The 27,407-nt window shown below is 44.4% G+C and overlaps 1 protein-coding gene and 1 long non-coding RNA gene across 3 annotated transcripts in view; one reads left to right on the top strand and one right to left on the bottom strand.

Moving 5' to 3' along the window:
* LOC137629254 (uncharacterized) overlaps positions 1–27,407 on the bottom strand; it is a 119,652-nt gene that overhangs the window by 43,560 nt on the left and 48,685 nt on the right. For both annotated transcript variants that reach the window (XR_011041478.1, XR_011041479.1), the window contains exon 2: positions 27,065–27,205. This is a non-coding gene — a long non-coding RNA (uncharacterized lncRNA). The remainder of the gene's footprint in view (positions 1–27,064; positions 27,206–27,407) is intronic.
* The window catches only part of LOC137629244 (uncharacterized), a 36,460-nt gene that overhangs the window by 6,571 nt on the left and 2,482 nt on the right, over positions 1–27,407 (top strand). Inside the window, exons 6-7 of the mRNA XM_068360511.1 lie at positions 13,086–13,514; positions 27,088–27,216. Of these exons, the coding sequence (XP_068216612.1) occupies positions 13,086–13,514; positions 27,088–27,216 (558 nt within the window). The remainder of the gene's footprint in view (positions 1–13,085; positions 13,515–27,087; positions 27,217–27,407) is intronic.

Raw genomic sequence — 27,407 nt, 5'->3', positions numbered from 1 at the left:
AGCTTCAGACGGGCCTCGTAAAGGTTTTTAAATAGAACTTAAGAGCTCTTACAGGACATAATACTCTTTCTAGTTCATTTCAAACCATGCGATAAGTTTGGAATATCGAACGATATTGGTCAAGGCCGAGAAGGCAGCTCGTGTTTGGCTAGAAAACCAAATTGTAGAACATGTAGCCGTTTCGGATGAGAATCCGATGTTCTTGCTGAAGGCATGAATCTCACTGACTCTTTTAGCTGTGGTTAAGCATATCAGGAAAAGAGTCTTAAAGGTGAGATCTTTCAGGGAGGCTGATTGAAGCGGTTCGAACCTGTCTGACATAAGGAATCTTAGTACCACGTCTAAATTCCAACCAGGTGTAACCAAACGACGCTCCTTCGTGGTCTCAAAAGACTTAAGGAGGTCTTGTAGATCTTTATTGTTGGAAAGATCTAAGCCTCTGTGATGGAAGACTGATGCCAACATGCTTCTGTAACCCTTGATAGTGGGAGCTGAAAGAGATCGTTCTTTCCTCAGATATAAGAGAAAGTCAGCTATTTGAGTTACAGAGGTACTGGTCGAGGATACGGATACTGACTTGCACCAGTTTCGGAAGATTTCCCACTTCGATTGGTAGATTCTAAGGGTGGATGTTCTCCTTGCTCTAGCAAACGCTCTGGTTACCTCCTTCGAAAAGCCTCTAGCTCTCGAGAGTCTTTCGATAATCTGAAGGCAGTCAGACGAAGAGCGTGGAGGCCTTGGTGTACCTTCTTTACGCGTGGCTGACGTAGAAGGTCCACCCTTAGAGGAAGTGTTCTGGGAACGTCTACTAGCCATCGAAGTACCTCGGTGAGTTATTCTCTCGCGGGCCAGAGGGAAGCAACTAGCGTCAACCTTGTCCCTTCGTGAGAGGCGAACTTCTGCAGTACCTTGTTGACAATCTTGAACGGAGGGAATGCATATAGATCTAGATGTGACCAATCTAGTAGAAAGGCATCTATATGAACTACTGCTGGGTCCGGGATAGGTGAGCAAACTATTGGGAGCCTCTTGGTCATCGAGGTTGCGAAGAGATCTATGGTTGGCTGGCCCCAGGTGGCCCAAAGTCTCTTGCATACATCCTTGTGGAGGGTCCAATCTGTTGGAATTATTTGTCCCTTCCGACTGAGACAATCTGCCATGACATTCAAGTTGCCTTGGATGAACCTCGTTACTAGTGAAAAGTCTAGACCTGTTGACCAGGTGAGGAGGTCCCTTGCGATCTCGTACCATGTCAGAGAGTAGGTCCCTCCTTGCTTGGAGATGTACGTCAAAGCCGGGTGTTGTCCGAGTTCACCTCCAGCACTTTGCCTTGAAGGAGAGACCTGAAGCTTTCCAGGTCAGACGTACTGCCAGTAGCTTCTTGCAGTTGAAATGCATTGTCCTTTGACTCGAGTTCCAAATCCCGAGCATTCCCTACCGCCTAATGTCGCACCCCAGCCTACGTCCGATGCGTCCGAGAAGAGAACGTGGTTGGGAGTCTGAACAGACAGGGGAAGACCCTTTCTAAGGTTGATAAAGTCCTTTCACCAAGTCAGACCAGACTTTAACTTTCCGGAAACCGGGATCGAGACCGCTTCTAGCGTCTTGTCCTTTTTCCAGTGAAAAGCTAGATGATACAGAAGAGGACGGATGTGTAGTCTTCCAAGTGACACAAAAGAACCACGGATGACAGTGTCCTTACCAGACTCATCCACAGCCTGACAGGGCAGCGTTCCTTCTTCAGCATCTTCTGGATGGATAGCAGGGCTGGGGGTTGATCGTCTAGTTCAGCAACGTCCTCATCAGAGGGTTCCTTATCCGAAACTGATGAGGAAACGGCAACGGAGTGGGCAACGTCTGACTCGCTGAATCCGGTCGCACTGGTGGATGCGTGACGGAGCCGGACGCAATATCATGGTACTGCTGCACAGTCTGTGAACTGTCAACCATGGGGACGCGAGGAAGTACAGCGTCAACCCGAAACTGTCTAGACTGTTTGGGTTGTGCAGTCAACACCCTACCGGGTTGCTGAGGTTGACACACTGCGTCACAACAAGTCACCTCTGCTGGTTGTTGAACGTCTTCCTAGTGACACACTTCAACAACCACCTCCGAGCGTCGCTTAACGTCAACGTGCGACTGGCAACCCACACTGGGTCGCATCGGTGGAGGAACCACCTCAACTGGCGGACGCGAGTAGGATACCTCAAGTGTCAACAGGGCGCACAACCAACCGGTAGGAAGGTTGTTGGCCAGAAGGTTCTTCTCCGTAAAAAGTCCTCTATCAAGGACACAAGCTTGGACTGCATGTCTTGCAGCAAAGCCCATGAGGGTCTACGGGAGCAGGTGTGGCAACAGACGGGGTTAGCGACTGAAGCGGAACCATTTACCATCCCTGGAAGCCTTGTTATGCTTTAATTAAAGTCCATAGGAGGCTAAGCAGCTTAAGGCTCCTCTCCAAATGACAGAGTCCTCAAAGGAATATCAGTAGGAGGGAGAACAGCACTTTCTCATCTACAGGAACCTTGTCCGAGAAAAGCTAGGTTATCTCAGTGAGGGTCTCACTGGTGCATAAGCAGTAGACCAGAAGGCAATGTTATGTAACTGCTTGACAGTCTGTGAACTGTCAAAAACTGAACTGTCAACCACAACAGGTGCGTGAGGACATACAGCACTGGTGCATTAGCAGCAGACCAGAAGGCAACGTTATGTAACTGCCTGACAGTCTGTGAACTGTCAAAAAACTGAACTGTCAACCACAACAGGTGCGTGAGGACATACAGCACTGGTGCATTAGTAGCAGACCAGAAGGCAACGTCATGTAACTGCTTGACAGTCTGAGAGCTGGCAACAACCAAAGCGGAGTGGTGGTGCATGGTGGGGACTGCCGTGGGTTGCGGAGACTGACGCATCGCGTCAAAACACGGCAGCTTGACTCCACCTTCCCACTGCTGATGCGGTAGCTCACGTATGTCAACGGAGGGTGCCGCACGTCGGCTAACGTCAACATGCGTCTGGCAGGGTCGACTGCGCATCGGTGGTGGAGCTCTCCGCAGCCAGAGTGTGGGAGCAGGCAGCCTCAGCGTGAGCTGGGCGCACAACCGTGGCAGGTTGTAGGCTAACGGGAGCAGTGTCAACCTTCTCCGCACGAAACTCCTGCATAACCGCAGCTAACTGAGTCTGCATAGACTGCAGTAAAGACCACTTAGGGTCTACAAAAGCGGCAACAGACGGAGCTACTGTCCGTTGTGACTGAGGGTCTAAAACAGCGGGTGCGGCAACAGACGGAGTTACTGCCTGTTGCGGTACCACCTTGCCTCTCTTGGGAGGTGTGCAGTCGTCGGATGACTGCAGCGAGTCCGAACTGACCCAGTGGCTACACCTGGGCCGTTGGACTTGCGCGGAAGGGACCGACTTGCACTTAAAAAGCTGCGAGATGTGGTCCATGGTTTCTTACGAGAAACCTCTTCCGCAGACGAGGAATAAATGGGCTCTCTCGTCTTTGTGTGGGTGGGGCGATCTTGGGTAGATACGCCCGAAACCACGGAGGGAAAACGTCTGTTCGTTGATCAAGGCCTGAGGAACCCATAAGTCGTTCGACATTACTTCTCCCCTGGGCTTGGGAGCTTGTAAGAGGTCCCGGACTAGGTAAACGACTGGCACGAACAGACGAACCCTCGGACGCAACACTGTAACACTTTGCGCATATCACTTTATCACTTTGATTTTCTGTTTTGCACTTATTTCACTGAAATCGAAACTTTAACTGATTTCTACCTGAAACACGCAATCCTATCCTTCATTAAAAGGTAGTAATTGCGAAAACAGTCGTATAATGCAACAGAAAACATATATAAAGATAAAGAATTCAGTGGCTGGGAAAGAGACTAAACACTAGATCAAATAAACTACGTTTACAATCTCTCACCGCACATAGCCTGGGAACAAGAATAAAACCCTAGAAACGTTTTACCTTCTTCCCCTACAGCGACTAGGGAGGAGAGTAAAAACGAGAACGTTACCCGCTTGAACGAAACGTTTATTCTCCTCTCTCTCCCTCCGTCTCTATCTCTCTCTCTCTTTCTCTCTTGATTTCGCACCTGAGAGAAGACCCTAATTATATATCGTTAAAACATGTTATTTGCTAAAGGAAAAAACTGAAAGGTTTTCCAAATAAAAAGTTCCTTTAATTTAGAATTTAAACCATTTAAGCTAAGAAAGAATGAACGAAACGCCAGAATCGGTTTACTCTTACTGCAAAGTGAAACCGTGATACACTCTCTCTCTATCGTAACGATAGAGCGCATGTTGAACGTTCTGAACGTCAACAACTGCGTAGACTAAAAAACTAAACGTTAGTTCATCTTTGAAAACAGTACGAGACTATCAAAGAAATTCTTTCATAAAACATTAAAATTTAAAAAGTATTAAATTCTTTAAAGGTTAAATACGATATAACGGGCTCAATGTTAATTAACTTCGGTTCCAAGTTAGGACCGCCTACTATCAGGAAAGGTCGCATATAAACAAACATAAAAATTTATTTTTATATGTTTATAATAAATGGAAAGTTAATCGAAGAGGCCTATAAAGGCGGAGAGATATAAAATATATAGATCTATAACGTGTTAAGCAAAATTACCAAAAACCTACACACACTTCCGTCTAAGGGAAGGGTCGGCCATTTAAAAGTGAAAGAGAGTCCATACTCTCTTCGTCACCATAATTAAATCTATCCAAAACGAGTTCAAGTTTTGAAATGAAGGTAAAACCCCTGCATAGCGAAAGCTCAAAACTGGAATAGTGTACTTCACCAAATCGTTGTGAAAACAAATCCAGTTAGTAACAGCGTATTTAGTAGGTCTTGCCAGTGGCACGACAGAGAGAAAATTGGTTCTTTGTTGACATCGAGTACTTGAGTACCTACTTGACAGATGGCGCTGTTGATGTACACCCCCACCTGTATAGCGATCGCTGGCGTATTCCACCCGTAGGTTTTTCTGTCGGGCAGCAGAGCTGACAGCTATATGATCATCGGGTAAGTTTAATATTGAAAAATTTATTTTATAATCAAAATATCATTTTTAAATATTAAACTTAGCCGGTGAATATATAATAGCTGATTCACACCCATGGTGGTGGGTAGAGACCAGTATTAATACAATAAAGTCGTATATGCTCAAGAGTTTTTGACAATTATTCAAAAAACAGACTTAAGTATAGGTACCTGGTAAGGAAGCAGACTCTGATTATTACTCTGCCTCATTAGTCCGCTTTCCTCACGAAGCCCAGCCATCCTCTCAGGATGCTGAAAGACTCCCAGGAGCTGTTATATCCAGGGCGAACACCCCTATAACAGGACCTCATCAATACCCTTAATCTGGGCGCTGTCAAGAAACAACATTTGACTACCCGCCAAATCAAAAAGGATGCGAAAGACTTCCTAGTCTTCCGTACAACCCAAGACAAGATTAAAAACATTTCAAGAGAAGATTAAAAGGATATTGGGATTAAGGGAATGTAGTGGTAGAACCCTCACCCACTACTGCACTCGCTGCAACGAATGGACCCAGGGTGTAGCAGTCCTCATAAAGAGTCTGGACGTCTTTTAAGTAAAATGAAGCGAACACCGACTTGCTCCTCCAAAAGGTCGCGTCCATAATACTTCGAAGAGACCTGTTTTGCTTAAAGGCACCGAAGTCGCTATCGCTCTCACTTCGTGCGTCTTGACCTTAAGCAAACAACGATCTTTCTCATTTAAATGAGAATGTGCCTCCCGGATTAAAAGTCTAATAAAGTACGATAACGCATTTTTAGACATGGGCAATGAGGGCTTCTTAACGGAGCACCATAAGGCCTCAGAACCACCTCGTAATGGTTTAGTTCGAGCTAAGTAAAACTTAAGAGCTCTAACGGGGCACAGCACTCTTTCAACTTCGTTACCTACGATTTCTGACAGACTAGGTATTTCAAAAGATTTAGGCCAAGGACGAGAAGGCAGTTCGTTCTTGGCCAAAAAACCAAGTTGAAGCGAACATGTAGCTTTATTTGTAGAGAAGCCGATGTTCTTACTAAAAGCATGGATCTCACTGACCCTTTTAGCCGAAGCCAAGCACACCAAAAAAAAGCGTCTTGAGGGTGAGATCCTTCAGGTAGGCTGAATGCAATGGCTCAAACCTGTCTGACATTAGGAACCTTAGGACCACGTCTAAGTTCCAAGCGGGAGTTGACACACGACGCTCCTTAGAGGTCTCGAAGGACTTAAGGAGATCTTGGAGATCCTTGTTATTTGACAGATCCAAGCCTCTATGTCTGAAAACAGACGCCAACATGCTCCTGTAGCCTTTAATAGTGGGAGCAGAGAGGGAGCGAACATTTCTCAGATGCAGGAGAAAGTCCGCAATTTGGGCTACAGAGGTACTGGAAGAGGAAATAGAGGAGGACTTGCACCAGTCTCTAAATACCTTCCATTTCGACTGATAGATCCTGATGGTAGAGGATCTTCTAGCCCTCGCGATCGCTCTAGCTGCCTCCTTCGAAAACCCTCGAGCTCAAGAGAGTCTTTCGATAGACTGAAGGCAGTTAGACGAAGCGTGGGGAGGCTTTGATAAAATCTCTTTACGTGAGGCTGTCGCAAGAGATCCATCCGTAACGGCAGACTTCTTGGAACATCTACCAGCCAGAGAAGTACCTCTGTGAACCACTCTCTCGCGGGCCAGAGTGGAGCAACCAATGTCAACCTGGTCCCTTCGTGAGAGGTGAACTTCTGCAGCACCTTGTTTAGGATCTTGAAAGGTGGAAAGGCATAAACGTCCAGGTGAGACCAGTCCAGCAGGAAAGCGTCTATGTGGGCTGCCTCTGGATCTGGAACTGGAAAGCAGTAAGTCGAGAGCCTCTTAGTCAGAGAAGTCGCAAAAAGATCTATGGTGGGTTGACCCCATATCATCCATAGCTTCTCGCACACAGCCTTATGCAACGTCCACTCCATGGAGATGACTTGTCCTCTTCTGCTGAGGTAGTCCGCCAAGACATTCATTTTTCCTTGCACAAATCTCGCCAAAGGAGAGATGTTACTTGCCTTAAATGGAGTTCCTTCTGATCCGTGGATCAAAGACCCGAGCATTCCAGACTGTCCAGTGGAGCTCCCTAACCCAAAACCGAAGCATCTGAATACAACACATGGTTTGGGTTCTTGATCGCAAGAGAAAGACCTTCTCGAAGTCTGATGTTGCTGTCCCACCAAGTCAGACATGTCTAGACTGGGTTGGAGATTGGGAAAGAAATACTCTCTAAGCCCTTCTCCTTGTTCCAATGGTTTAGGTGAAATTGGAGAGGGCATAGGTTGAGTCTCCTCAGAGAGATAAACTACTCCAGCGATGAAAGAGTTCCCACGAGACTAGTTCAAACTCTCACAGAGCAACTGTTTTCCTCTTGCAAGTGAAGGACTTTTAACAGAGCTTGTTCCATTCTTGTGGGAGACGAAAAGGCCCGAAAAATCAGACACTGTATCTCCATTCCCAAATAAAGAATAGTCTGGGATGGGGTACTGTAAGTAACGACTTCTCTACATTCACTATGAGACCTAGCTCCTTGGTTAGGTCTAATATCCATTAGAGGCTCTCCAGACAGTGATATAATGACGACGCCCTGATTAGCCAGTCGTCAAAATAAAAAGGAGGCTCTGAATCCTCAAAAAATGTAGAAAGCTTGCTACATTTTGCAAGTGCCTTGTAAAAACAAGAGGAGCAGGAATGAGGCCGAAGTACAGTGCTCGACATTGGTACATTACTTTCCCGTCCACAAACCTCAGATGTTGATGAAAGTTTGGATGAATCGGGATGTGGAAGTATGCATCCTGAAGGTCGAGAGAGACCATCCAGTCGCCTTCCCTTACTGCTGCCAAGACAGATTTGGTAGTCTTCATCGTGAAGTTTGTCTTGACAATGAACACATTGAGCGCACTTACATCTTAAGTACTCCTGCAGTGAACGTGGCTGCCAGATCATTGGAGCCATCCCTGATAGCTTTGTTCCTGCAGTGAACGTGGCTGTCAGGTCATTGGAGCCATCCCTGATAGCCCTGTTCATGCATGACATAATTGTACAGCAAAACATTGACAGCTGGAGAGACCTTCTGACTTAAGGCTCCCAGGGACCAACCAACAAATAAAAACTTCAAACGCTCGAAAAAACTCCTAACAGGAGATGGTCTAGCTATGAAGCCGACCATAAAATCTTGGAGCGTCTCATGGCCAGGCGACGGGGAGAGTCTATGAGGCTTGAGAAGTCTCCCTGGACAGAGGCAGGAACTCCCAAGCCGAGAACTTCTCCCGTGTCATACCAGACACTCGCTCTAGAAGCCAGTTTAAAAGGAGGGAAAGCAAAGGCTGTCTCCCCCAAACTCCTCCTGGTGATCAACCAGTCGCCTAGTAAACGTAAAGCTCTCTTAGAAGAGCGAGAGAGCACTAGCTTAGAAAACGACGGCTTCGAAGTAGCTAGGCCTAGCGTAAACTCTGACGAAGGCGAACGAGGAGCAGCAGTTACAAAATGGACCGGAAAAAGATCCTTAAAAATCAGCATGATTTTTTTAAAGTCCATAGAGGTCTGAGCAGCTTTAGGCTCCTCTCCGTCTGACAAAGTCCCCAAAGGAATATCAGTAGGAGGAGGATCAGCAACTTCCTCATCTGAAGGAACCTCGTCCGACAATTGTCTAGTCTCATGAAAAGGAGAGACCTGCCGCGGCGGCAATGCTTGACAGGCAATGTCAACAAGCAAAGGAGCAGCAGTAGCAGTAGAGGAAGCGACGTCAGGTCGCTGCTGAAAGGACTGAAAACCTTGTGACTGTCCAACAACAACAACAGGAGTTGATGGACGCTCGACGTCACGTCGGAACTGCATTGACTGCCTAGACTGAGCAGTCAAAACAACCTTCGACTGCGGTGATTGACGCTCAACGTCAAGTCGAGGCAACTGAGCTGGTTGGCAAACGTCCTGAACGTCAACACGAGACTGCGGTAGCGGCTGAACGTCAACACGAGACTGCGGCAGCGGCTGAAAGTCAACACGAGACTGCAGCGAGGGAGGATCCATGTCACGTGACTGACGTGAAAAAACTCCCGACATCACGTTTCAAAGTACAAGAAACGTCAGCACTAACGTCAAACGGACGAGTAAATGCTCGTTTGGGCGGCTGACGGCCAGAGTCTCGTTTAGCGTAACGGCGACTCGAAAGCGAAGGTTCATCGTGAACCTGCTCAACGTCATACTTCTCCATAAGGGAGGCAAGCTTAGTCTGCATGTCCTGCAGGACAACCCATTTAGGATCAACGGGAGTCGGAACGGGCCGAGACGACGGTAACGTCTGTGTTGGCAAAACATTGCCTTTACCGCGACCCTCGAACCCCGTGTTACGCTTGCGTTTAATAGGTGAACAGTCTTCCGACGACTGCAAAGGGTCAGAGCTGTCCCCATGGCTACAGCCAGGACGCTGGACCTGTCCTGAAGGGACTGACTTTCGCTTAAAGGGTCTAGAAACCTTGCGCCAAGGTTTCTTTTGCGAAAAGTCTTCGGATGACGAGGAGAAACTTCGTCTCTCCTGTCTTATGGCAAGGACGTGCTTGCCGAGCAATGTCTGATACCTTTGAGGGAACGTCTGTTCGTTGGTTTACACTCCTCACTCCCTTAGGTCCTACGACATTCCTTCTCCCTGGTGCAGGGGAGCCTGAAAGAGGTCTCGGACTAGGCAAGTGACAAGCACGAACAAACGAACCCTCCGCAACACAGCACATGTTTTCTAGCACTCACTTCACTGATATCGTATTTTTCAATAATTTCACATTAGGCATGAATAAAACTGATATCTACCTGAAGCACGCAATTCTCCCTTACATCAAAAGGTTATAATTGCGAAATGAGTCGTATAATGTAAGCACATTAGTACAAAATGAAACACACATGCAAAAATCAAAAAACATATACATATATATCGAATAAAACGGAAATATATAAAGTTAAAAAGGATCAGTGACTGGGGAGGAGACTAAACACTAGTTCACTAAAGACTACGTTTTCAATCTCTCACCGTACAGTGCCTTGGGACGAGAATAAAAACTAAAAACGTTTTATCCTCTCTCCCCGTACAGAGACTTGGGACGAGAGTAAAAAACTGAATCGAGAACAACGTTACTCGCTCCCAAACTCCTTACTTGGGACGAGAATAAAGATCGGATCGTTCTCTCTTTCTCTCTCTCTCTCCGTCTCTCTCTCTCTCTCTCTTGTCACACACAAGAGAATTGCCCACTCACCCTTCGTCAATAAACAGGTTATTTGACCAAAGGAAAAAACTGAAAAGACTAAGAAATTGAAAATTAACAAGTTCCTTTAAATTAGTATCTAAAACACTTCAGTTTGAAAGAAGAATGAACAAAACGTCAAAATCGAATTACTCTTTCTGCAAAATGAAACCGTGATTCTCTCTTTCTCTATCGTAACGATAGAGCGCAAACTGCGTAGCATAAATAAACCAAACGTTAGTTCATCTTTGAAAAAACAGCACGAAGACTATTCAAAGAATATATTTCTTAAAATATTTTCTAAAAGATATTCATTTCATAACTCTTACAGAGCAAATGATTTAAACTTAACGAAAATAAAAGTTGAATGGGCTCAACGTTGTTTAACTTCGGTTTCCAAGTTAGGACCGCCTACATCTCTGACTAGGGGAGGAATAGGTAAAGGCCGCATATAAACAAAACATAAAATTTATCTTGATGTTTAGTATAAATGGAAAGCTAATCGAAGAGGCCTAATAAAGGCAGGTGAGATATAAAATATATAGAGGAAAATCTATAATTATCAACAATAATTTATAACGAGATAAAATAATTACTAAAAGCCTTAAACACACTTCCGTACACTGAGGGAAGGGTCGGCCATCTTTACTCTATGGAAAAACCAGAGATAAAAAAGCAAGGGCAAAACACTTTTCCTCTCCTTTCAAAAGCATTTCTTTTGAAGATAGTATTGAATAATCCAACACGGCGAAAGCAATAAAACCAAAACCAAGTACTTCACCAATTCGGTAGAAAACTCGAGGTCATAAAGCGAGTGGAATCAACTTGTCGATGGAACCGACAGAGGAGAACTGGAGATGTTTACAAGAATATGCGGTATCTGGCCGATAGTCGGCGCTGGTGGGCACACCCGCAACCTTCACGGCGATCGCTCGCGAGTTTTTGGAATCTGTCGAGCCGTCGGAGACGTCAGCTATTATATATTCACCGGCTAAGTTTAATGTTTAAAAAATATATTTATGGCTTACCTGCAAAATTATTCCTCATAATTTATGCTTTATCAAAACTTTTCTTTTTTGAGGTTAAGAGAGAAGTTTACTTTACTGTCTTTATCATATGCACTTTCAGCCTGCATTCCTCTCTATGCCTCATATTCACCTATGCCATTTTCCATTATATTCTTACTAGTCTTTAACCTGCAACTTCTCTACCTACTACAGAACTATATATTCCCCAACTGCTAGATATGACCACTGGAACTTTCACTCATTACTGTACTTAGTTTTCCCCACTGTACTTCAGTCCTGTATGTCAGAAACATTGTAGTTCCACTTCTTAAAAACAGGCATCAAACTGTTTATTCTACTTCTTTTCAGGACTTCTTCACAAAAATACTTAAGTGTCCCTCTTACCTCTCTTCTCCGACACCTTGGGTTCCTCTTACCTCTCTTCTCATATACCTTGGGTTTCTCTTACCGCTCTTCTCATACACCTTGAGTTTCTCTCACACCTTGAGTTCCTCTTACCTCTCTTCTCCGACACCTTGGGTTCCTCTTACCTCTCTTCTCAGACACCTTGGGTTCCTCTTACCTCTCTTCTCATACACCTTGGGTTTCTCTTACCGCTCTTCTCATACACCTTGAGTTTCTCTCACATCTTGAGTTCCTCTTACCTCTCTTCTCCGACACCTTGGGTTCCTTTTATCTCTCTTCTCATACACCTTGGGTTTCTCTTATCGCTCTTCTCATACACCTTGAGTTTCTCTCACACCTTGAGTTCCTCTTGCCTCTCTTCTCGTACACCTTGGGTTTCTCTTGCCGCTTTTCTCATACACCTTGGGTTCCTCTTACCTCTCTTCTCATACATTTTGAGTCTCTCTTACCTATCTTCTCATACTTCTTGGGTCCCTCTTACCTTTCTTCTCATACATCTTGGACACAAGGTGTCATGAGTCTATTCTCATTAGACAATTCAGAGCATTGGATCTCTCTCTAGTTATTGATAGTTATTTTCCTACACATACAGCGAATACTCTGGCCTATTCTTTACACAGTCTCCTCTTTCCTCACACACCTGACAGCACTAAGATAAAAGAAAAATTGTTCTTCACTCAGGGGGCTAACTTCTGCAATGTAATGGTTCAGTTGTTACTTTCTTCTTGGTAAGGGTTAAGAGACTCTTTAATTATGGTAAGCAGCTTGTTTAAGAGATGGACATTCTAAAATCAAACCATTGTTCTCTAGTTTTGGGTAGTGCCATAGCCTTTGTACCATGTTCTTTCACTATCTTGGGTTAGAGTTCTCTTGCTTGAAGGTACAGTACACTCAGGCACACTTTTCTATGTTTCCTTATTTCCTTTCCTCACTGGGCTATTTTCCCTGTAGGAGCCCTTGGGCTCATATCAATCCTGCTTTTCCAACTAGGGTTGTAGCTTAGAAAGTAATAATAATAATAACAATAATAATAATAATAACATAACAATAATAATAATAATAGTCTATTGTTATCCTATCCATAAATCATAACACTATATATGCATAAAAACATCAAATAATGTACAGTATTTATAAGAAGACTACGTCTTACTTCTGCAAAAAAATTTCTGAATTACAGTTCACCTTTTAACCTACATCCTACAAAGTAATAAAAAAAAAAAACTTAGGATATACTGGTAACTACCAACACCTTCATAATTAGCACTTCTTTAACATAAAGCATCATGACAACATTAAAATTTGCTAAAATATTGAAGTTTTTCCTACATTCTGGACCAACCCTCTTCTTATTGTTTCAGAGGAGGGTGGAAGTTGTACGACAGATGATGAATGTGGAAAACCAACGCAAATTTGTGATCGAGGAGTTTGCAAAAAACAAAACTGTTTCCAACCAAAAACTTTTGAGCCTGAGCCTGATACAGACTATGATTTTTACATGCCTTTTTATGATGATCCAATTGACAGTGGTTATTACTCATCATATAATAACTACTACCATTCCATAGATTATTATGCAAAGGAATATGACGATATTTTTTATGATGACATTTTTTACACTGATTTTGAAGCTTCGTCAAACCAAAAAAGAAAACTAAGGGAATCTGAAGACTTCAAGAGTAATACAAACATCAATATAATTGGGTCAAAGTTTATGCAATCTTATAATACAAGCATAAAATCTCATGGATATACGGGTGTTCCTGACAAATTCAGCAAATCATATTCGGGTGAGTAGTCTATATTTCTTTGGTTTAGGAAACAAGTTCTATTTTCTATTGGATCTAACAAATGAATATTCTATTTTTAGCTTTGGAAAGGTTCTTACTTATATTTTATTTATATCAATCATTATTACACAGAGAATTTGAGAATTTATGCACTGTACTGTACACAGAGAACCTTATGCATTTGGTGGTATCTGTTGGTTCAGACAACCATCAGGGAAGAACATTACAGAATTCACACATAGTAATAAACTGGCATATGGCATTACTGTAACTGGCTGCAGATGTGGCATAACGTGATTTTTAACATAACTCTACCATAATGCCTTCAAAGGATCACAAACCACTCTAAAATTAACCAATGTTACTTGAAAAAGATCATTCTTGTCAAACCACTAAATCTTAACAGATTTTACCATATCTTCGCAGAAACAATTTCTTTGTATATACAGTTGTAAACATATGTTGCATTTTAATTTTTTATGAACTCTACTGAACACTTTATAATGCAGTTGTCACATGAAACTTAATGCTTTCAAGTTTCAATTTGACCATAATGTAACACAAGAGGACCATAACTTTCGTTATCTGTGAGGTAATTTTCCCATGAAATTAACAGTGAATTAAGCCTAACATTATCCATGCAAGATCTATGAAAGATTTTCATTATTGACAGTTTACTGAAGCTCCCTCTCATCTTGAGCAACTGAGACTGTCTTAGTTAAAGATAGACTAGAATTACTAATTTATGTACAAATGGTTAGTGGTTTGCCTTAAGATAAATTGGCCAAAGGAAGAAAAAATTATCATAAAACTGTTCGGTCTACCCTTTTGTGTAGATATCTGTATGAATCATTGGTGACAGCTCACCAAATGGCATGATGCAATGAGTGAAGATGACACCTGTTTAATGCAAGAGTTCCAAATTTACAGCATATAACTACTGAGGAACCATAAAAGTACTGATGCATCATTGTTAACGGTAGGAAAAAAAACAGTAGAAGTCATCTCCATTTACCCAGACCAAGGATTTAACTTCCTAAATTTACCAAGCCCTTAAGGAAACTTCAGCAAGACACTCCTTTTCTGGCTAGTATCTTGCATTTTCAACAGCAAGGAAGAAATTAGTGACAGGAAATTCTTCAATGGAGGTTGAGGAGAGAGAATCCTTTGGTAATCCTTGGCTTACTGGCATAGCCAAATTCCAATGTTTTTCTGTGTAAAGATGAGGATATTCATTTCCAATAAGTGGAATTTAAAGATATCAACATCTATCACTCGTGCAGGAGTATGGAAAAGGTGTCCCTCAAGTTTGTGGCTCCCAAACCCACAATTATAGAGGTGTTGCTGATGTTGCCTCCTAAGACCAAAACAGTTTTAGCATCAGATCTCACAACATTCTTGATAGTTCTGTGGTTGGAAGGACTGCTACGTCAGAAAAAAACCTTTCCAGATTAAAATGGTTAAAATAAGAGCCCAGTCTCTAAGTTTTTCTCCCAAAGAGGCTTAATACTATGGTGGGTACATGTCAACCGGGAAATGGCCTTCTGCACTCAGAAATGACAAAAACAGCGGAATCTAAGGCTTGCAAGACACACTTTTCTCTAGTGTCAGTGTCTGCCATGTCCTGTTTGGAAGCAGGAATTGCCCCTATTAGATCACAAAACACCTCAACAGCCAAGGGAAACTTGCTGATTAAGCCTTTAAATATGGCTTTTCAGAACTATGCTACAATTAAATTCGATGGAAGACATCGGGTTATGGTGGCAAGTGATCCAGAAGAGTTCAAAGAAGAGGCACTACTCTGCGATAATCCTCCATGCAAGGGCCTTTTTCCTTAATCCATGGCAAATAGAGTCAAGAATATAGCAAGGGCCTCAAACCCTTTTATTCAGGGGAAGTGGAAGAAACTTCAGCCACCAATGAAGAGGATCAAGTTCCTTTTTAAGGGGCAATAATTCAGTCCTGATTAGAAACAATATTTGAGGCATCCTCGGAAGACTTGTACCTCAGACGACTCAATCCCAGCACACCCAGTGCATCAACAATGTCCCTCAGGATGGCAGATGGCAACAAAAACAATGACCTCCTGAGGCAGGCATCCCAGGTCATTTGGGATTCTTCAAGAGAAAGAAAAAATGAAGGAAGCAGACCAGGGAAGATCATGGTCTCATTCCTTTTCACAAAAGTAGGTGACCCCTACAGCAAATGCCTTCAAGTTAAGGGTGACCTCAATCTGTTTTAAGATGAGGGACCTTCTTGAGAGGTCTGCAGTGGTTGTGGGAAACAAAACCCCTCCATGGAACAATGTTTTCGCTTAAAACCTCAGAACTTGGTTCTCTAGTCTGCAAAATGCTACACAAGGTAACTGTAGAGAAGGAAGTTTTCCTAAAGTTCTAGGGTCGACTTTAAGTGTCCCCGAGGAATCAACTGAGAGAAGAGTGATCTTTAACCTCTCATCTCAATGAACTCATCAGATATGACACCTTTAAAAGAACAAATGTAGCACAGGTTCGCCAATTACTACCCCAACAGGCCTGGGACTTGTAGTGCAGATATCAAAGAAGCTTACAGGCCAGTCTCTATTGCTTCAAATTTTTCTTGCTTTGAGCTTTGGCTAGGGAGTTTATATAGGTTAACAGTAATAACATTTGGCTTTATTGTAACTCTACAGGTATTCATAAAATTAGCTATGGTGATGATCAAACTCCTGCAATTGGAGGTAGTTCAAGTCATTGCTTATCTAGGTGATTGGCGGTTTGGGTAGGAACAGGAAAATTGTGCATCATATACAAAAGTTATAGCCTTGAAGTTCTTAATGAGATAGGTTTTCTGATCAACTTTACAAATCAAAGACTAGTTTTAATGAATGTCTTCAGATGGTTAGGCCCTTTTTGAAACATGCCAAAAGTCAAAACTAAGACTTCTATAAAGTCTTATTCCAGGTCAAATGTTTTAGATTTACACAGGTTTCACAAGATTAATTTGTCCTTTGCTTTACAATGTCCATCTATACCGACTGTTCCTGTGTTCTGTTTTTGTTATTGCATACATTTTGGATGGAAAATAAGTCCCCTCAAATCCACAAAAATATGGTTCTGGAAAGATTTCGAAAAACAACTTGCTTTTATGTAGATGTAGATTTTCACTACATTCACTGTATTTGGTTACCATACATTGAAACGCTAACTGGTACCCAACAATAAATATCATTTCAAAAGCCACTCCATTGGTTTTTTCTTAACTATAGCTTTTCTAAATGACACATTTAACTACGGTATACATATTACGGACCAAGATTCGATATCATAAGTAAGACGATGAAGTGTGTTGTAGATTCATAATACAGTACTGTAGTAGTTATCATTTACCATAGCTAGGTAAAAATCGTAAGTATTCCCACGATCCCCTCAGAAACTTTTTGTTCCTTCCTTGTTAGTACAGTACATTTCTTAAGTTTATATCTAACTCCTGGTTATTGGTCACTTGAAATCAAGAAAAGGGATTTTGACGAAGGAAAAATCTATTTCTGGGTCGACCTGTGGCGGCCGGTGAAAAGAGTCCTTCTTATATATCTTTTCTGATAAAACCTTCCAATTATACCAGAGAAAGATAAAAGCATGGAATGCTGAGGTTACAACCCTCGCGCGAGCATCTTTTGGGTGTCGTGTATAAAGCAAAGGCGCGTGAAAACCACTATTCACAGGTTGTCTTCCATTTAGTTAATTCCTTCGTCAAAGGGATGGGCCGATACAAAGGCCCTAGCCAACCACCAGCGCCACACCACCAACGCCACGACGCGAGCGCCATCTGAACAACATCCTTCTTTTTGGACTGCTAGAATAGTGTGTAATTTGTGGTGCTCTCAACCTTTTTTAACATTCGTGGATTTATTTCGTCATGTCCGAAGCTCCATCTTCACACATTCCAATGTTAAGTACCATAGTTTGTTTTGACAGTTTTTTATAGTACCGGGCTTTGGTTTTATATCCAGTATAGTTTGTTTTATTATTCCCGTCTGGCCCTTCATGGCGGCCATTGTTTGTTCACTTGTTTGGGATCTGTGACGGCCGGTGAAAAGGGTCCTTCTTTACACTTTTCTAATATAAATCTTCCAACAATATTTTTTCATTTCCCTACCTTTCTGACCATCACTGCTTATTTCACAATGAAACACACACAAAAAAGAACCATACACTAAATTGTTGAATAATAATTTGTGAAGAGTCTGTATGTATGACATTAATATAACAAATTTGAAAGTAATTTGTATTTTTCCCACCATACAAACCTGTAGCTATTTATAGCAGTATTAGTTTCAGGAAGCTGAAAATACGAACCATTAGAATTTAGCGAGGATTAACTACCCATCCCGCTAGTTAGCTGGGGGGTAGGGGGGTAGCTAGCTACCCCTCTCACACACCTGTGACTGTGCTTCACTTTGCTTGGAGGTAGGACTTTGAAGGGGGACAGCGTTGGCGGGTTAGTCTGTATAAATAGCTACAAGTTTGTATTATTAAGAAAAATACAAATCACTTTCAAATTTGTCATTTGTTCCATAACTGGAATACAAACCAACGCTATTTATAGGGGTTGACACACCCATTAGGAGGGTTGATGTCCCTGCCAATCTGGCATTTTGGCTTTACCCTGGGCTTTCTTATTTTATATAGGCTAGTACAAAAATAAGGAAACCCTAACACCTCGCTAAACCTTGCTAAGCATGGTCTGCGGCCTACAAAAGCTGTATGTTGAGGTATCAGCAATGTGACTGTTAAGGTATAAGTTATTTCAAGTCCATAGGAACTAACCGAGTTGACCAAGACATTCCCAATACATGTACCACCTAATAAGGGAATGGGGACGTAACAGTATTGACACAATACTAGTTTACACAAGGGAGCAATGGTTTACTTGCAATGGTTGAGGTCAGCTGTACAGAGAACCCTAAATGCTGATTTCCCCAAGAGGGGAGGATGAAGAATAGAGCCAGTCATTCCTTTTCATTCATTCAGGCTAAAACCAGGTAACCAGTGCCCTCAACCTTCTGCTATTTGTCCATTAAGGAGCCTGAGGTACTAACCAGCTGTTGTGCAGCCACCACAGGACCGATAGAGAATGTATCGAGTCTCCTGTGGGTCACGTCTTGCAGGTAATGGGCAGTGAAGGTCGTTTGATGATTCCAAACGTCCGGTTGCAGAACCTGTGCCACAGAGTAGTTACTTTTGAAGGCCACAGACATAGCTATGCCCGACATCGTACTCTGGGTCGACATGTTGGAAAAGGATCTGGATTCAGTGCATGGTCAATGACCCATCGAATCCAAGCAGAAATGGCGTTCTTTGTGATCGTCCTATTTCTCCCAGTGCTGACGAGGAGCGAAGGCACTTGGGGACGAGCCGCTGCTATTCTTTTGAGGCAGAGCCTGAAACTCCTTACTGGACATGGTAACAGATGATCTGGATCGTTGGTTACAGAGCAGAGACTCGTTATCCGGAAGGAATCTAACCTGGGATCCAATACTCCTGGATTCTGAGTCTTGGCAACAAACTCAGGGACAAAGCTGATATTTACCTCTCCCCATTCCCTTGAATGGGCAATGTTATACGAGAGACCATGAAGTTCGCTGACTTGTTTGGCCGAGGCCAAGGTGAGTAGGAAAACCATCTTCCATGTGAGGTGGCAATCTGTTGCCTGGCGTAATGATGCATAAGGAGATCCTATTAGGGACCAAAGAACCCGAACCACGTTCCAAGGAGGAGGTCTCACTTTTGACTGAGGACAGGTAAGTTCGTAACTCCGTATGGGGAGGGAAAGTTCTAGAGATAAGGAAATGTCCATTCATGTTAGTTTAAAGGCGAGAGTCAAGACTGAGCGATAGCCTTTTAAGGCCGAAACTGAGAGGCACATCTCCCCGCAAATAAACAAGGAACTCCGCTATTGCTGGAAGTGGCATTGAGTGGAGAGATACCCCTTTCACGAAACCAACCACAGAGGAGGTTCCACTTCAACTGGTAGACTGAGGCTGATGATCTTCGTAGATATCCAGACATCCTCTTCGCAACTTGATGCAAAAATCCTCTCTGAATGAGGAGATGCTGCATACTCTCCAGTCGTGAGGACGAAGCGAGGCTACAGATTTGTGGTAAATGTTGACATGTAGGTGTCTTGGTGTCTTAGTAGATCGTGTCATAGAGGAAGTTCTCTCGGAATCTCCTGTCGGTCTGTGAACCATTCTGCGTGATGCCATCGCGGAGCTATGAGGGTCACTGAGAGATTGACCGATGTTCTGGCCTTGTCGAGTCCTCTTCTCATCAGACAGAACGGAGGAAAGGCATAAACGCCAATATTGTCCCACCATTGTTGAAATGCATCTTGCCAGAGCCTTAGGGTCTGGGACTGAGAACAGTATAATGGGAGCCTGAAGTTCAGGGCCGTTACAAACAGATCCACAGTCGCAGAACCCCACAAAGTCAGGCCTTTGTTGGCTACTAGATGATCCAAAGACCATTCGGAACCCACTACCTGGGTTGCTCTGCTCAGGTTGTCGGCAAGCACATTCCTTTTGCCGGGAATGAAGCGAAACCGAGTGGACTTCTGCCCATCGTATCTCTACTATTGGATGGGATAGGGGCTGCAAAAAAGTACCTCCTTGCTGGTTGATGTAAGCCACTACTGCAGTGCTGTCGCTCATCACCACCACTGAGTGACCTGCCAGGTACTGATGGAACTTTTGAAGGGTCAGGTAGATGGCCTTCATATCTAGAAGATTTATGTGAAGGTACTTTTCAAACTCTAATCAAAGGCCTGAGGTCTTGTGATGCAGTACATGGGGCCCCCACCATTCTTTTGATGCGTCAGAAAACAGCATTAAGTCCGGGGAGGGACGAGAAGATCGACACCCTTCAGCAGATTCTCATCTACCACCCACCACTTGAGGTCCGTCTGTTACTATTGTCCCATGGAGATCAGATTGTCCGGGGATTCGAAGGCCTGATTCCAGTTGGACTTTAGCTGCCTTTGGAGGGATTGTATCCTGAGGCGGCTGTTTGGCAATAGACGGGCCAGAGATGATAGGTGTCCAAGGAGACATAGCCACCTCTGGGCTGAGAGCTCTTCTCGTCTGAGAAAAGGTCTCACGACCTTCCTCAGCATCACAATCCTGTCGTCTAATAGGAAGATTTTGACCAGATTGGTGTCTATGATCATTCCTAGATATACCAGCCTTTGAGTGGGAAGCAGGGATGACTTCTCGAGGTTTACCAGGATCTTCAAATCTTACTAAAACCTCAGAAGTTTGTCTAAGTGCCAAAGAAGGGTTACCACCGAGTCTGCTACGATCAGCCAGCCGTCCAGACAGTGTAGGAGATAGATGTCAATCCTGTGAGCCCAAGATCACATGAGAGCAAACACACTTGTGAAGACCAGGGATGCTGTGGACAGACAGATGCACAGCACCTAGAATTGGTATTTCTTGTTGTCCAGACTGAATCTCAGATACTTCTTTGAACATGGATGGATTAGAATCTGGAAATATGTGTCCTTTAGGTCCAGTGTGCAAATGAAGTCCTGTGGTCTTACCACTTCTCTCATCATGTCTGCCATCTCCATGCTGAACGATGTCTGTTCGACAAACTTGTTCAAAGATGAGAGGTCGATGACTGGTCTTCAGCCTCCAGACGCCTTTTTCACAAGAATGAGTTGACTGAAGGAGCTTGGGGAGTCGTCAAGGACCTCCTGGAGAGTGCCCTTCTCCAACATGGTCTAGACTTTGGCCTGAAAAGCCAGCCCCTTTGCTGATTTCATCGCAAAGTAGCTTATCGACACTGAAGTCTTGATCAGTGGAGGGAGATATGAAATGAACGGAATGTGATACCCTGAACGAATCATGGAGACAGAGAGACTGTCCAGGGCTCGACCCTGAGCTGCATTCACCCGTTCTTAGCGTTTGCAGCCACAGCCACCACCTCTATGTTGTCTCCCTCCAAGGGAGGACTTGGTGCCTTTCTGTAAGAAAGGGCTTTTAAAGATACCTTCTCTTTTGCTGCTGGTTTGCTGGTTGAAGATTTAGATTGGTTGGTTTGTGGAGGAGCAGTTGGTCCGTAGCGCCGGAATGTCAGGGCCCTAAGGAGGAGGGAGTCTTGGTGGGACTTCCTCCATCTCTCCACAGCCTGCTTACCGTCTCTGGGCTCAAACAAAGAGGAGCCCTCAGGAGAGGAATTCTGGAGGCTAGCAATCTCGACGTTAGGGACCTGGTGATGGAACCTCTAGGCTACTGAGTCCCTGTGCTTCAGGATGCTGTTGGCCCAAAAGTTCACCACTTGATGGGCCAGGAACTCAATGGTACGGGTACCCGAGAGTTGAAAAGTTTCCATTGCCTTCCTGGTACTTTCTTTGGAGAAATCCTCAGTTCGTAACAGGATCCCTACAGATCCCAACCAAAGATCCAGCCCCGAAGTAGCCTGCATGGCGTACTTTGCTACCTTCTCTTGGTTCAGGATCTCTGCAGCCGAGAAAGAAACCTGACGACCGGAAAGCCTTTCCAGCTAGACCCCCTTCGTCAACTCCTCTGGCGAATTGTGGAGAGCAAGAGTTGAGCAGGGCTTGCCTGGGACTTCATAATATTTCCTCTGCTAGACACCCATAGGTGGGAGGAGCTTGGAGGATGAGGCCGATCGGAACAATGTAGTGAACTCAGAGAGCTTAGAGGCAACCTTACACTCAGCACTCTTCCGCCCCTGAGACCAGAGCAAAGCTGCACTGGACTCGGGGGACTTTTGAGTGCCTAAGACACGATCAAGGACCATGTCTTTGTCCTCTTGAGGAGCCCTCTCCAGGTCTGACAACCCACTGAGGGCCCTCATAGCAGCCAGAACCTGCCAAAAGGCATACTCTGACTCCCTCTGGTCAATTTCCGATGTGGGACTGGCAGCGAGATCTTCGTCATCCACCGCCGAGATATCGTCTCAGGGTGGGTCATGGTCTGACCCCCTCTGCTGTTCTTGGAATCCTAGACAAGGATTTTGGCAATGTCTTGGAGTCTTTCAGCTCCCTCCTAGGAGGGAAAAAGGTCTCCAACACCGTACATCTTGATGGCATGACCTTCTGACAGATGCCCGTAGGGGGTAGGCTGGAAACCTCTACGGGCTCCGAGGCTGTGACACTGCCATCTCGTAGAGCTTCTTACGTCGGGGACAGCACAGGAGAGTCTGAAAAAGACTCTTCCCTGTAGGTACCTCTTGGCTGAGGTGACGAGAAAGCAAGAGGTCGGGGAGAAGAGGAAATGGGGAGGGGGGATTTAGGGGGTATACTCTCTCCTAGAAGCCCTGACTGGAGTCAACTTGACCCTTGACGACGTGATGACATCTGGAACCCCTCTCTTCCTCTTCAGGGGTGACGAAACCGAGGCTCTTTGCCTTGAGTCTGAAGAAAAAGCAGACTCTTCCAGGGAAACCCAGGGAACCACTGTAGGGCGTGAGGGTGACATACCTGGCCCGAAGGCCTGTATCACCGCCCTGACCAAGGCTCTGAACCACAGTTGCTTGCTGATGGAGGTGCTGTCCAAAAGTTCCCTGGCAGGGAATGAAGGCGTATGGTCTCTCCGGGAGTCTTCATCTCCGAACAGGAAGACTTCGGAAGCGTCGATTGATGGGATGTCGAATCCTTCGTCGGGGCAGGCAGCTTTGAAATCTTGAATACCAGCGGCTTGCTCTTTTCCTCCTTCCTCGCCGGTCGACCTGTTATGCATTTGTGGGGAGGGGAATGAGGCGACGGTGAACAGCAGGGAGAAATCTTGTCTTTCCTCGCTGAGAGAACTGAATTTCTCGGTGGATATGACCTGGAGAGGCTCTTACCTTTATGCTCCTGCTGTTGGAAGGTAGATGATGGATGGCAATCAGTGCGTGGCTGATGGTGACTACTCACCTTAGTCTGCAACCCATGGGAGGGCCGTTCCGACGCGTTGATGAACGCTGGTGCATTGGAAAGCGCTGACGTTTTGCCGACGCTGGTGCATTGCTGATGAGCAATGGTGCGATGGAGTGTTGACGTGTTGGTGGCCGTGTTGGAGATCGTTGATGGGATGGCGCTAGGTCAACCGTCGCCACCAGATGATAGGGTGGATGATGAATCGATAATCGGCGAGCTGGCAATCGATGAGCCGTTGGTGAGCAGTGAGGTGAAAGCTGCCTTGCTGGACGGCGGGGTTGATGCGTAGGCAACCGACGCATTGGTGACGTTGGGAAAGTCATATGACGACACGACAGCGAAAAACGATTGAACGATTGGCGAGTCGGCGAATGGTGATCCTGGGATAGTCAAGACGGAGAAGACAGGCAAGCAGGCAATTGATGAGCTGGAGAACGGCTAGCAGGCGATTGACAATCTGGGGAACCATGAGCAGGTGATTGACAAGCTGGGGAACGGCGAGCAGTGGGTTGGTGAGCAGCAGATAGGTGAGCAGGAGCCTGACTAACAGGTGATCACAGAGCAGGAGATCGGCGAGGAGCCGATAGATGAATTGGCGAAGGGATGTGCCCTTTGGAAGGGTGAATATCCCAAGTGGAGGCTCGCGAACGATTCCTCAATGGGGAGTCAAGAACCGAGGTTCGTTGACGATCAGGCGAGACCGTAGAAATAGGAGAAGGTCGGGAACCAGTAGAGGCAGGATGAGAAGGCTTCTCTGAAAAGGAGAGCTGCGGTCACGAAGCTGAAGCACCGAAGAGACATCTTTGCGCAGAAGGCAATGGAGAACCTCTAAGGCGAAGCGGCAGACGAACACAGCAAGATCTATGACCATGTTGACGATGCCCCTGCAGCAGATCAGCAGCACGCCTCCAAAGAGAAGTCTATGAGTGGCCTCTCGTGAACGAGAGAGGGGAACACTCACAGAAGAGACATGCCTTTGACTTTGTTCCATCCCCGAAGGATGGTCAGCAAGACAGGGAGCTCAGTCCTCAGTAGCGGCAGGAGAAGTAGAAGACAAAGCAGGTACAGAGTTTTCTGGTAGGGCAGCAAACGAGTCCTCCGACACCACGACATCAACCAGGGTCAATGGTCTTATAATGATAAGGGGTTTGTGTGAAAAAAAACTTTTTTTTTGTATCTAAGGAAAATACAAATTTCAAATTCTAATTTTTTCTTTAATCTAGTGTACTTTAATTCATTGTAAGCTCTTGGTCCATTTCATAATGGTGTAATTACCCTTTTCTTTGTTTTTACAAAATAACAACGTAATGCACTCAGCAAGAATCAGACTTTAGAACTTGATTTTTATAGATCAGAAATTAAATTTAGAAAAAATAAGAATCCTGCCAAACTCTTAGAGCCCACAGTTGAAACACTTGGTTGAATCTGCTGAAGTAAATAGATGACTCATTCGTCTTCCAGACTGCAGTTGTGGGGGTTATATTGGTACTGAAATATGAGTTCCTTTGCGTTGTAGTCTTACCATTGACAGCGGTGTTTTGTGACCCTGAAAGATGTACAATAAGCACGTGGATCTTTTCAGTGAAAATAGGCTGTGCATAACACTTAATTCTTGAAAAACATGACTCCCGTGTCCATCGTAAGAAATTGTAGTTTGCTTTACCATGAATGAGTAAAGCCTGCCTGGAAGAGACTATACGCTTTCAACAGGAACTATTTTCAACATATCTGCTCCGGTGTGGCTACTAGTGTGAGTGCATAGTCTTACCCCTAACCGACCTTTCCCTGTTAGTGTAAATGCCTCTTATCTTAGTGAAACACTTATCCCAGGATTAGGTTCACATATTTGTCCCAAGAAACAAGGGACCTTATAGTGGTAGACGAAAAAAGCTGCTGCCAGAGACAAACTGTAACTGATGTCTATGTCCAAACTTGCTGTCTGTGTATGTAGATTATGGTGTATAATGTTGCGGGGTTCTCCTTAGCTTGAAGCTTCCTTATGTCTACCTTTACGGAAGTGGTTCTATCATGATGTTGAGACTTACAAAATAGGTTTTGTATCAGATGGGATGGTAATTTGAAGAAGGATTTTGCATTTTTCTTATCTTGTTTTCTTACGTATGTGGCTTACGGTATAAACTGATCCTGGTGACTTAATACAGTATAAAACATTAGGATTTATAATTTTCATGGCTATTGTAACTGGTTATGTGGAATCATATTTCTATCCGACCGTGATATCTTTTCAAAGTTTGTTTACAATTATCTTTAGTTCATTTTGAAATATACAGTTTTTGATTTTCATAAACCGTTGTAAGCGTTTCCTTACCTTGCATAACCTGACCCCTCCTCAGCCACCCATTTTTATTCAATGTGTTATTTGCTTCCTTTCTAAAATCTATCCTTTGATTCAAGTTATTTATTATATTACATATATACTGTTGGTTTTCCACGGAATTAAATTAACGGTCATACTACCTGCTTAAGCTCAAGGCAAAAAAAAAGATAGTGAAATTTGAGGTTCTAGCTGGGTCTCCTTGGCCAGTATAAAAAATAGAGGGGTGGTGCCCAGTGCCCAGCTCTCTTGACTGTTTACCTTTTGCCCAGATATTTGTGCATTCCACTGTTTTATCTTTTCGTGTAGTAAACGTTGGAGTGTGGTCAGCATTAGGATGCTAGGCAGTCTGCGTGTTACATCTGGCCACAATCCGCAAACCACTACAACGGGTCAACATCCAACGCTGGTGAACGCTGCAGCTCAGCGCCCCAATGAAGCAGCTGCAGCAGAGCCTCCTTGGAGGGAGGACTGAGCAAACCCCGGGATGGCCACACCTGTAAAAAGTCAGAGAGAGATAAGGAGTCCCTCGGGGGAAGAGCCAGGGCTGCTTCACTAGGGGAAGTAACACCTTCTCTTGAGGACTGAGGTTGTTCAGGAGTTAATTAACCTAGGCTACTACTCAACAGTTCCCTGGAGGAAACCGTTCAAGCAGGAGCTTCGAAGGAAGGTCGGGAAGCGGAAGCAGCAGCCTTGGGTTTCTTGTGCTTCGAAGGAACCTTCGAAGAAGAAAAATCCCGCTTGGCCTTCTTTTTTTGCAGACACCCAAATCTTTCCCACTGGGAGGAAGACCACTCGCAGCATTCAACACACTTGTTACTTTAGTCACATCGTTGCCCCCTGCAGGCCGGGCAAAGACAGTGAGGATTGGTGTCCTCCACAGACATAAAGATACCCCAGGTGCGGCCCTCAGAACCAGGGCAGGTACGCATGGCCGGCAGGAAAGCGCAGACAAACACACACTGAAAGAAAACGACAAAAAGCAAAGATTAATGGCAGTCCAAAATATAGGTGAGGAGGAAGAGCGGCAACAACCGTTCTCCATCCCAGCCAAAAGCAAAGTGAAGCACAGTCACAATAGTGTAAGTGAGAGGGGTAGCTAGCTACCCCTACCCCCCTACATCCCCTGCTAATAATGGCTTGTCCTTTCAGCTTCGCCAAAACTAATACCCCTATAAATACTGTAAAGTTAGTTTGTATTTCAATTACGGAACAATTAAAATATAAAGAAAATAACAAGCAATAGAACAAATAATGCATTTCCTTTGCACATATACAATCTAAGACTAACCTTCCTTTATTGTGCTTTTTCAGTATGTTGTATGAAGAACTATTTCCAATGCTCAGGTGTTCCGACAATGTGTCTTCTTGATATCGGTGTATGTGATGGAACTCCTGACTGTCCTTTGAAAGATGATGAATCTGAGGAAGCCTGTGCAAAACGTAAGTATATCTTAAATATGAATTGTGAGGTTCAATGATAAACCATTATGGATTTATATTATAGTCAAACACACGCTAAAAGGGAACCATTGCCAGCTGCAACTGCTGTTGCAATGCTATTGACAATACACTGTATTCTCAAATACAATCTGGGGATGTAATGAGGCTTGACACTACTTATCCAATGCCTG

This window comes from Palaemon carinicauda, chromosome 2, assembly GCF_036898095.1.
Source record: "Palaemon carinicauda isolate YSFRI2023 chromosome 2, ASM3689809v2, whole genome shotgun sequence".
NCBI lineage: Eukaryota > Metazoa > Arthropoda > Malacostraca > Decapoda > Palaemonidae > Palaemon > Palaemon carinicauda.
This window is presented reverse-complemented; position numbering and strand designations above follow the sequence as displayed.